This window comes from Mustela putorius, unplaced genomic scaffold, assembly GCF_011764305.1.
Source record: "Mustela putorius furo isolate JIRA1106 unplaced genomic scaffold, ASM1176430v1.1 tig00003867_pilon_pilon_pilon, whole genome shotgun sequence".
NCBI classification, from domain to species: Eukaryota; Metazoa; Chordata; class Mammalia; order Carnivora; family Mustelidae; genus Mustela; species Mustela putorius.
The window spans coordinates 13,919,565-13,931,961 of NW_025422019.1; the positions used below are offsets into that span (position 1 = coordinate 13,919,565).

Here is a 12,397-nt window from a genome sequence, read left to right on the forward strand (position 1 = left end):
GTATCAAATCAGTGTTACAGATCTGAATTAATCTTGGCCAGAATCTACACTTATATAACCAAAGGTGCTGTAAAATGAAAAATGATATACAGTAATAGGGAAGATGTAATGAAGAAAGAGCACTGTTTCTCTCATACTACAGCTCAGTCCCAGAAAAGCAGAGCAAAAGGGCCAACAAGAAATATAGTAAAGGTCTGAATTTTCTTGTTTCCCTAAAATATATGTAAGTTTAAAGGAAAATTTTTGATTCAGATTTTTTTAATCAATCAGTTAACATCTTTATATAAGTATGTATGAGACTGTAATCTGTAGCTCTGTAAACATGTCTTGAGCTTACTCACTTACTATTCAATAACACTAGGTGGAAAAGACATATTTAAGGTAATGCTAATTATACTTTATTGGACCAGGAGGATGCAATCTTTAATGCTTACCCATTTAGCTCTGTATCAAAAAAGATTTGAAAAGCAGAATGAAGAACAGTATATGTAGCAAACTCCAATTCGTGCTAAAATAAGGGAGCTATACTTCTTTCCATATGCACAGAAAATTACAAAAACACAAAGACATTTCTAACTGAAATAAAATAAGACAAGCTAGGGTGAAAAAGAAAACTACTTTCACTATCCACTCTTTGGTACTGTTTGAATAGTTTTTTTCTTTACATGTTCATGAACTACTTTTTTTAATAGGGGGAAAAGTAAGATCTTTGATTCTGATACTATCACTACCAGAGGATATACACTCTGCTCTTTACTCCCAAAGTTTCACAGAAATGATTAATACAATTTTAAATACCCTGCTTCATTTTAAATAAAATCTGAAGTTTACTCCTCAATTCTATCTTTATATTAAACACAAATAACAAAGACCCTTTACTTGTTCTTTAACTTTTAGATAGACGTATACTAATTCTCTGTGCGTTTTCACAGATAATGAAGTTCAAGTGTGCACTGGCATTAATGCTGAAGTTCAAAAAGGCCTAAAAACATCTTCCATTTTTATTCTTCTATAAATATAACTGGTGAAATTTCAAGTTCACAAGGTATTTTCTACCATACACATTATAGAGATTTCAATGAATCCTATTATTCCAACAGAAACAGAAATCCTATAAGATACATAAACACAAAATAGAATGACACTGCTTCTAAAAAAAAAAAAAAAAAAAAAAAAAACAACTTTAGAAAAGGTAATTCAGTTTTAATTTATTTTCATCACTTTTTCTTCATGATCCAGATATTTTAAAATGCAAAGAAAATGAACTTTCCATGATATGTCAGGGACTGGCACTAAAAAAATTTTCAGACTGCAAATGAGTTATACAAATGAAAATATCAAATGGAGATCCAGTTATCAAAATGAAAGCACTCAACATATTAAAAGTTCACAATTATTTGTTTAGAGCACATAAAAAAGTCAGCTTGCTAACCAATTGTGATTTTAAAGAATTATAGCAGAGGTTTGAAGAAAATAGATTAGTTAACTTATAAAGAGATTAAAGAGCTTGAAACAAGTATTAAAAAGAAATTTGTGCCTTTATTAGAATGGTGTTAGGCTTTAAATATACCAATTTTGGTAATCAAATTTACTTTTAATAAGAAATGACACTACAGAACTGCAGTACTGGTCCAACAGTCTTCTCTTTACTTTTCCTTTAAAGCAAGAAACAGGATTCGAGTAGTCAGAAAGCACTAGCGCGCATCAGTTAATCCAAGATACTAGCTTCTTAGTTCCAAAAGCACTTGCAAAGAAAACCATTGGGGGGCACAAGGGGGTGGAAGCCATTTGTAATAACTGGAATCCCATGAGTGTGTGTATGCCAAGTCTCAGGAGGCTTTTTTTTTTTTAATTTATCCTTTACTTGGTCACTTGATTCTCCTCAAATACTAGTTTTTCTTTGACTTTTTTCCTCAAAGTATAAAAAGTATGAAATATAAACAAGCTCTTGCATTGCACACTTAGAAGTGTACAACTCAAGCATTATAGAGCTATCTACATACCGATAAATCCCATCAAATCTTGGATAATTCAATAATATACAAAATATCAGGGCACAGAAAGAACTAAAACCCACTTCTTTTTGTTACACATAAGATTCAAATATTCAGTCTAAAGAAAAACACTTAATCATTTTGGCTCTCCTCTACATTCGCATGTTGATACACTTATTAAAATATTCCTGTATAATTATGTTTGGTCTTCTTACTTCAAGTCAGGTTTAAAACCTCAAAACCAGCCATCCAGACAAAACAGGTAATCAGAAAGATTATTTCTTCCCCACCTCCCTAACCCCAATAATTATGAAATCAATTTTACGACATGACTCCAAACACTGGATTGTGACGACAAATGCTAGGTCCAATTTCTTCATAATCCTTTTTGGTGTGGCATACTTGGTAGAACTCGGGCTGAAAATAAAAACATGTATTTTTACAAAGGTCAAAAGTGTACCAGCTCTCAAAATACTTTAAAATAGAACAAAATGTTTACTATTAGTCCATCTGGGTATTTAAATGAAGCTTAAAAATTCTAGAAACCGTGACTTAAAAATCAGCTACAAGTAAGTATCAGTAATGAAAAGCAGGATTTAACACATGTCCTAACACACATCCTCCTATCTCAACATGATTCTGACATTCTGAGGACTGGAAGACTGATTCTCAAAAGCTCAACTATTCTGATGAGATTTCCCCACACTGTACAATAAATCAATATTCTAAAAAAGCAGCATTAATTTAAAATGTAAATAAGGGGCACTTAAGAGGTGCAGTTGGTTAAGTGTCTTGACTCTTTAGGCTCAGGTCAATGATCTCAGGGCCATGGGATCAAGCCCGCATTAGGCTCCATGCTGAGCGCTGAGGAGTCTGCTTCAGATTCTCTCTCTCTCCCTCTGCTTCCCCACTCGCACCGTCACTCTCTAAAATAGATACAATTTTTAAAGTAAAATAAAATATAAACTCCTCTTAGTCATATACAAAAACTTCTAGATTGTTTCCTCAATAAAGGTCTGACATAGACAGAGGCTCTCTCTCCCATAACTTCTTCAAAGGGCAAACTTACAAACTCATCAGGTTATGTGAAACAAAAGGAAGATAACTAAAATAAGGTAGAAAGTAACTACCTCTTATGGTAGTTACTACTTCAATGGTTTTAAAAATCCAACTTTATGTAATTTTCAAAAATTCAGATAAAATTTCTTTATCTTATTTAATACTCTGTGTACTACAAGATAAAACACTGATATTTAATAGACAAATGATGTTACATTATCTTTTAAAGAGGTTTTAAGATGTTTTGTTTTGGGGAAATGGCCCTTAGAATAATTCCCTTTACTAACTTTTGAACATCATACTTCCTATGCAGTGATCTTGATGTTTTTAAATATTTGCACAGAAAAAGTAATGACCTTCTGATATCTGTATCATCACAAAATTAACAGAACTTTACCTACAGATTAATTTTAAAACCCTTAAGTGTTCACTCTAAAAAACTGTCTAAGCAAGCAAAAACTAAAATCCAAATAACTACATTTTAAAATACTATGTACATACCAACGTTTCTAATTTTAAAACTTGTTCATGCAATCTACAGCTATATGCGATAAATTTAAAGAAATTTCCCTTGTTATTCTACACTGCATAAATACTGTATTTCTTCTCTCTGGAAAAAAAAAAATCAAATTTGAAATATAAACTTTATCTCACCGTGGAAGCCAGCATGGATCCTCCAAACCAAACTGCATATCGCTGCATGTGGTGTGTAATGACTTGTACATCAATAGGTTTTGGCTAAAAATGACATAGCAAGAGCAGTTCAATAGTAAATTCAAGTAACAATTTCTGTATCATTTAACTGTAAATGTAGGTAACACAAAACTGTGTACTCAAAAGTAAATAAAACTTTAGAAGAGGAAGGATCCATATAAAGCAAAACAGAATACAACAGAAACAAATTAAGCTAATTTTATTTTTAAAAAGTAGTAATAGCCACACTGAAGTGGGGAAAGAGACTAACCCAAGTAACTTATGAACACGGGATTATGACTAGCCCTGTCTTAAAATAAAAACGAAGTAGGGGGACTGGGTGGCACCGTAGGTTAAGCCTCTGACTCTTGGGTTTTAGCTAAGGTCATGATCTCAGGGTCAGAGACCTAGCCCAGCCTTGGCCGGCATCCTCAGGGCAGAGTCTGCTTAGGAGTCTCCCTTCCTCTTCCTATCTTTTTGTTTAAAAAAATAAAAAGGTAAATATTGAACTCCAGTTAGTATTTTTATCACTGTGGTATGGATTAATAATTCTGAAAGCACTATAATATGTATTACAGTTCGAGCAAAAACATAAATATATTGTTTCTGTCAGAGAATAGCATTACAAATATGGAAAATTGGAAGGCTACAATGAACTTCTGGTATTCTGGAGCTAGCAGTATCACTATGAATTAAGTTTTTAATTTATATAAATATAAAATTGGATATAGATGAGTGGGTATATGCATGTGCACAAACATCTCCCAGTTCGACTCCCAAGAAGGCCTAAGGCAGTGACCCAATAACATTGAGTATTTGGTTCTTTTTTTTTTTTAAGATTTTATTTATTTGTCAGAGAGAAAGAGAAAGAAAGAGAGCACAAGCAGGAGGAGTGGCAGGAAGAGGGAGAAGCAGGCTCCCTGGGGAGCAAGCAGCCCAATGCAGGGCTCCGATCCCAGGTCACTGAGATCATGACCTGAGCTGAAGGCAGACACAATGGACTGAGCCACCCAGGCAATCCCCAAAATGTGTTTCCTAAATAGCATTCTCCACTAAAAGAAACAAGGGTGTCTTCAGAAAGGAAGCGGGGGGGAGGCTGATTCCAATATTGGAGAACAGAAAGTACAAGATGAATCTGAATTGTTCTGCTGTATCAAGGAGTAGCAAAGACCCTAAGGAATACTAGGGACACATCAAAAGGACAAAAAGCCACCTTTAATGGCTCCCACTGGCCAAATCTAAGAAAATTTGAGCATCAAAATTAAAGATATTAATAGTATTGATACGCTAATATTTTATTGCAATGATATTAGTGATACAGCCTAAAGAAAAATATGAGAAATCAGGTTTTTATAGAGGTATTACTGAATGAATGAATGAATGAATGAGAAGGGAAAACTCTTCCTTATAGTAAAATGAGACTAAAAACCATAGAAGGAATAACAGAATTTGCAAAATACCAGTTGGCAACTACCACATAGTGGTAACTATTTTAGAAAAGAGAAATGGATGTTAAAACCAGTGGTTCAAAGTCTGATAAGAAACATGATAGCTAGGGGGGCGCCTGAGTGGCTCAGTGGGTTAGGCCGCTGCCTTCGGCTCGGGTCATGATCTCAGGGTCCTGGGATCGAGTCCCGCATCGGGCTCTCTGCTCAGCAGGGAGCCTGCTTCCTCCTCTCTCTCTCTCTGCCTGCCTCTCTGCCTACTTGTGCTCTCTGTCAAATAAATAAATAAAATCTTTAAAAAAAAAAAAAAGAAAGAAACATGATAGCTACATAGTCCGAAAGTATCTTCCCGTAGTATTCTTATTACACATAAAGAAAAAATAACAATTTTATAGAGAAACCCAGCAGAAACAACTAAAACCAACTGATCAAAATTAACATCTGGGACAAATTACACCATGTGTCTAGTGATATAACAAACTAAAAAAGGATACAACATCATTTCTGTAGTATTACTGCCAAAAGTACATAATCTAAACCTAACTAATCATGAGGAAATACCAGACAACCCCAAATTGAGAAACATTCTGTAAAATAAATGGCCTGTATTCTTAAAAAAAAATGTTAAGGTTAAATAAGAAAGACAAAAAAGGGGTTTTGGGTGGCTCAGTCAGTGTAGAGTCTGCTTCAGATTCTTTCTCCCGCTCCCTCTCCCTCAAACCCTCTCCACTCAAAAGCACTTACGCACACTCTCTCGCTTGCTCTCTAAAATGAATAAATAAATGGAAGAAAGGAAGGAAGGAAGGAAGGATGAATGAATATAAAAGAAGACTGAGTACTTACTCCAGATTGAAGGGACATGACAGCAAATTAATGAACTGAAACATGCAATCCTAAGATTGGATTCTAGACCAAAAAAAGGTGTGTTTTTGTTTTCTCCCTTTTGCCATAAAGGACAATAATGGAAGAAGTGGTGAAACGTGAATCAGGTCCATAACTAGATTTTTTACTTTATCAGGTTAGTTTTGTGACATTTGCAATGTCCTATTTTAAGACACACACACTTAAGTATTTAGGCGTGATGGGACATTATACTTCCAATTCATTCTCAAATAGTTCAGAAAAAATATTTGCACATATAGGTATGTGTGTTTATTTGTGTATGTAGGTATCTTTGTAGATATAGAATAAAACAAATATAAAATGCTAACATTTGGAAAATCTAGGGGAACAATATATAGAAATTCCTATTAGGTTCTGTACGTTTTCTGTAAGTATGAAATTATTTCAAAATAAAAAGTTTAAAAATATTTACATGTCATAAAAAATGGCATTATTTTTTGATTAAGAAAAGTTATTTAGTTGTCATTAAAAATTACAAATTGAAAGGCAATAAAGTCAGATTTAGATACAGATACATAAAAATGTGATGAAAATCCCTAAAAATATAAAGTAAAATAAAAAAGAAGGCAGAGTCCTCCAGTAAACTGGATTTCTCCTTTATCATTAATGTCAATACAGTGCTAATATCACTGAGGAGGGAAAAAAAGTCCTCATTTCTTATTTTGAAATGTACAAAAAGCCTAAAAATGTGAAATTTTTACTTTACTAAAGTACTATACTAATAAACAGCATTTGTTTCATTTCATTTATCTATAATGAGCCCATTACAAACTAAACAACTACTTTGAAACAAACTTTTTTTACTGTGCTCCAAGGGTAAGTTTAAGATAATCAAAATTTAGGGACTGAAAACAGTCCGCAGTCATGCAATTTCTAAACAAGCAGCAAACCATAGAGGATTATGTTTTATTTTTAAATAATTTTGAATGACTAGTAGTCTCAGATGAAGCCCTAATTCTTGATAATTCTCCAAGTTGAATAAAGCTTGTTTTTATTTAGCAATGTCTCCTCTAAGTCAATATTTTGCTTCAATATTCTAAACTGAACAAGGATGAAACATAACATTTACTGAAAAACTATCTCATAAATATAGAAAGCAAGCATCTGAGAATTTAAATTCATTTTGATTTTGACAGCAAATCCAAAGTCCAGGACATGTAAAAGAAGTTATTTCTGCTAAACCACCAACTGGATTTCACACTATGAGGCTGCTGTGGGGAAGCTAGAATGAGTCTGTGCAAGCAGGATAAACCTCACAACATCAGCTTCTCTATCAACTAGGCTTTGTTGTACTGCTATAGTATTCTTTAAAATTGTGTGGGTCCTTATGGAATATTATCCCTAAAATATGCAAGGAATTCTTCTCTATGTAAGTTATCCGTGAGATACGTATGAAATATTGTCACTCACACAGGCTAACAATATTTTCCATAAATGTTGATACCATCCTAGAACAATCAAATGACCAATTAAGGACATGATATTCTTGAATGATTTCATGTATGTAAATCCTTTAAAACTATATGTTTTTACATGCACAGTTAAAAACATGACCTGGGTAACCTAAACTCATGATAGCAACTACCCTCAGGAGGAAAAAGAAAGGATGGAAACCAAACAGAGAAAGGAAAAGATCTAAGGAAGGTAAGATACTCTTTTTCTAATATTTTATTTCTTAAAATAAGATCTTAACCACTTTCCATTAGAAAACCTGACAGAAATCCTCTTATTTCCCTAAATAAAAGCAGAAGTTGGCAGACACCACCCATCCCCACTACAATTATCAAGGCACCCTCAACCCTCCCACCAATATCTGAAAAAACCAACCTTCAATCTGCCACCACTCAATTCCTCACTTAATTTCAGCCTGGCATCTACAGTTCTTTTCAAATCTCTTTGCAAGCGACGTCCAAAGTCCCTGAACATGGTTGAACCTCCAGAGAGGACAATATTCTATATCATTGGAGAAAAATATATAAGTATGATTTTTATTTAGAAAGAAAAACAACAAATTTTAAGACATATGAAACAGTACTAAAATCTTATCATAGGCTTTTGAAGAGAGGATTTTTAAATTTAATATTCAACAATGGACAGAAAAATAAAGAAGTTTTTTTAAAAGAAGACCTTGAACAATTTTGCTGTAAATACTGACCTTGTAGAGTGGACGTCTGACATCGATAGGGCAATTCTGAATTACTTCATCTACAACTTCTGAGATAGGTTGAGTAAAGTCTGGATTAGCAAACTGAAAAGTAAAGGTGGATACATGATAGAGATTAGATCCCTACTTAAATATCACAATAATAAATTAAAAAGTTTTGAGTTTTTTTAAAAAAAGGACTTTTTACAAACATAAATTCTGGTCTCTAACTCAAAATTAAAGACTCTGAAATCGGAGGTTTCAGAAGAAATCAAATTATAGTAATGATGATATATATCATTTCATAATCATCAGAATAGCAAAACTGTAAAAGCACACGTATACCATGAGCTGGTAAAAACCCAGAGGCATGCACATGAACAGCACTCTGAAAATCTGAGTTGACCAGCACATTCGTATTTGAGGTCAAAAAAGGAAATGCCCAGTCTTCTCATTTCAGCTTTCATACTGTAAGTGTCCTTTGCATGATCTATTTAGTGCCACAGCTTCCACATTTTTGTGGGTAATTTTGCTATTTAAAAGGGTCTCTGGGGCACGTGGGTGGCTCAGTCGGTTGGGGGTCTGCCTCTGGCTCAGGTCATGATCCAAGGGTCCTGGAATTGAGCCCTGAGTCGAGCTCCCTGCTCCACAGGGAATCTGCTTTCTCCTTCACCCTGCTTTTGTGCTCTCACTTAATCTCTCTCAAATAAATAAAAAATCTAAAATAAATAAATAAAAGGTTCCCCAATCACAGTAGTGCCAAAGTGCTATCTACTATTCTTAAGCTTAAGGCTATGATATATGTCATGGAGAAAATACAGTTTTGGATAAGGTTCATTCAGGCATGAGTCACAGTTTTGCTGCTGGCCATGGGATCAAGGCTAATAAATCAATGATATATACTAAATAGCGCATCTTTAAACACAAATAATAGCTCTATGTTCACCTGACAAAAGTGTTGTAACCTAAAGCTCCAAGAACCTAACCCTGTTTCCTGCTATGAGCAATGATTCAGTATTCACTAATTCAGTGTTCACAGCAACTTTTTGGAGTATCTACTGTGAATAATGAGAATAAACTATATACTCACATGATGATATAACACAGTTAAACTATTTCCAACAGCTGACACTCAAAAGCAAAATCATTTTTAAAAAGCTGACTTCAAAAAAACTTCAGTGATTCCATACATGTAAACCCTTTAAAAATATGTTTTTCTGAATATATGTACAGTTAAACACATGAACTGGATATACACTAAAATTTAAAGCAGCAACTGCCCTCCAGAGGAAAAAGAAAGAATGGAAACCAAATACAGAAATAAAAAGGTCTAAGGAAGAGAAGACACTCTTTTTGTAATATTTTACTTTTTAAAATAAGATCTCAATACAGTAAATATTAAAATATTAATATGTATTTATTTGGAATGGAAGGTACATGTATTACACAAAACTTTTCAGAATTCTTTAACAGACTGGATAAGGTGTGAGGCAGAAAGCAATTTGACAACTTCAATTATTATGGAAATAGAATGAGGTTAAATATAATAATTTTTTTAAAAATGTTTATATATAACAAACAGGCCTTACCAGATAAAGGGCTAGTACCCAAATTCCATAAAGAACTTATAAAACTCAACACTCAAAGAACAAATAATCCAATCAAGAAATGGACAGAAGACATGAACAGACATTTCTGCAAAGAAGACATCCAAATGGCCAACAGACACATGAAAAAGTGCTCAACATCACCGGCATCAGGGAAATACAAATCAAAACCACAGTGAGATACCACCTCACACCAGTCAGAATGGCTGAAATGAACAAGTTAGGATACAACAGATGTTGGCAAGGATGCGGAGAAAGGGGAACTTACACTGTTGGTGGGAATGCATGCTGGTGCAGCCACTCTGGAAAACAGTATGGAGATTCCTCAAAAAGCTGAAAATAGAGCTACCCTACGACCCAGCAATGGCACTACTGAGTATTTACCCTAAAGATACAAATGTAGTGATCCAAAGGGGCATGTGCACCCCAGTGTTTATAGCAGCAATGTCCACAATAGCCAAACTATGGAAAAAACCTAGATGTTCATCAACAGATGAATGGATAAAGAATATGTGGTATATACACATACAATGGAATACTATGCAGCCATCAAAAATGAAATCCTGCCATTTGCAACGATGTGGATGGAACTAGAAGGTAGTATGCTAAGCAAAATAAGTCAATCAGAAAAAGACAATTATCATATGCTCTCTCTGACATGAGGAATTTGAGAGGCGGGGGGGGGGGGTCATGGTGGGTAGACTGGGAAAAAAATGAAACAAGATGGGACCAGGGAGGGGAACAAACCATAAGAGAATCTTAATCTCACAAAACAAACTGAGGGCTCCTGGGGAGCTGAGGGGTAGGGATAGGGTGGCTGGGTTATGGACACTGGGGAGAGTATGCGCTTTGGTGACAGCTGTTAATTGTGTAAGTCTGATGATTCATAGACCTGTTCTCCTGAAGCAAATAATACATTATATGTTAATAATAAATAAATAAAGCTTAGCAACAAAAAACCCCCTTTTTTAATATACAACAAACAGGTCTTATAAAAGGAGAAATAAGATTAAAGAGGTCTTCCTTTCTTTCCCGTTATTTATTTTTATATGCATGCTATGACCCTCCAAAATCATATAGATAGAGAAATGTGGCTTAATCTGAACGTTGAGAACCCAACATATAGACTATTTGTTCTGTCAGAAGCAGTCCATACTGTATTCTGTGGAAAAATAGGAGAACATAACTCAGGTGGCTCTGTATGCCATGTATAGACAAGCTTAGTTAACTGGCAGGGAATGGCTCAGTCCATAACTAACTAGAATGAGCAAAAGAATTGGCACCCTGAAAATTTTATTTTGTCATCTGTAGAAACTCTCTAGGTTCTGACCACGAAATTTCTAAGGAAACTAAGTTCTCAAAACATGCTTTTATGATCCCATAAAGATACCTCAACCTGAGACCTTGATATGAGATTTAATCCCCAAAATGTGGACAGAGACCAATTTGATAGAAAATATGTTCCAGGCTATCTTAATACAGTATCAACTTATTAATACTGAACTTACAAATTCTCTACATTATCTTTATTAGCTATATTCCTTTAATATCTACCTAAACAACACACACATACACATACCCTCACAGAGGAGCACATGTGCTCAAGAGATTAACCCTCCCATAATTCTTTCCTTAACCTTTAAGACAGTTTCTGCTGTAACATAAGCAATAAGACAAGAATAGAGTAATTCATTCCTGTGCTGGGCCCTTCTCATAGCAATTTTTAATCAAGAACATACAAAAGAAAGGATTTATACATTCTTTAAATATTCACATATTCTGGACCGATCCACAGATATTTTGATTTAGAAAGACATGAAGTCTGATTTGAATACATCTTCACAAAAAGCTCATGGACTATTATGCTATACAGAATCCCGGATGAGAAGAAGAAGAAGATGTAATAAAGCAGCAAACATGGATACTTAGTAAGTAAACAAAGGAAAAGAGTAAGAATTAACAATAAATTGTTGTAGGTTACTTAATACTTGACTATGCTCAACCTAGGGTCTCCACTAAGACTATTTTTAGGCCTTTTGTTTTCATTTTCAGCAAAAGGGTTAGTCTTTCCTCTAAATGCTTTCTGATCAGGTCTTACTACTACTGTAAGTGGCTATCAAAGGAGGAGTACCTTTTCTCTCTTCTGGAAAATTTATAGAGAATACACCCAAGTCAACAAAACAGTCCAAATAGCTTTGTCAAAAAAACTTAAATTTCCTTCAGAGAAAAAAAATAAAAAAAATTCAGAGTGCCAAGTCAAGCTTGTTCCTTCTAAAAACAGTTCTTTCAAGCATCTGTGATGAATTTAGCTATTCAAAAAATAAATACCCTTACTCTTTCATACAGTTTATGTTCAGTGTCCAAGTTTAGATACCTACACTTTCATCTAGACAAAACAAAAAACAGAGTGAAGATTTCAAATGACAGAGGAACTCTGGCACAGAAATATCTAGAACTACAAAAGACAGAATCTTAAAATTCACTTGGGAAGTGACACAGTTCATAGGTTATAAAAAAAAAGTGTATTCTGGAAAAACATGGTGAACTAAGCAC

The 12,397-nt window shown here is 34.2% G+C and overlaps 1 protein-coding gene across 1 annotated transcript in view; it reads right to left on the reverse strand.

Annotated features, from left to right (window-relative positions):
- Positions 1-1,187: 1,187 nt before the first annotated feature.
- Positions 1,188-12,397, reverse strand: part of ACTR3 (actin related protein 3) — a 59,375-nt gene continuing 48,165 nt past the window's right edge. The window contains exons 9-12 of the mRNA XM_004773362.3: positions 8,250-8,342; positions 7,922-8,047; positions 3,708-3,791; positions 1,188-2,411 (exon numbers count right to left, since the gene is read on the reverse strand). Coding sequence (XP_004773419.1) covers positions 2,316-2,411; positions 3,708-3,791; positions 7,922-8,047; positions 8,250-8,342 — 399 coding nt within the window. The 3' untranslated portion in view covers positions 1,188-2,315. The remainder of the gene's footprint in view (positions 2,412-3,707; positions 3,792-7,921; positions 8,048-8,249; positions 8,343-12,397) is intronic.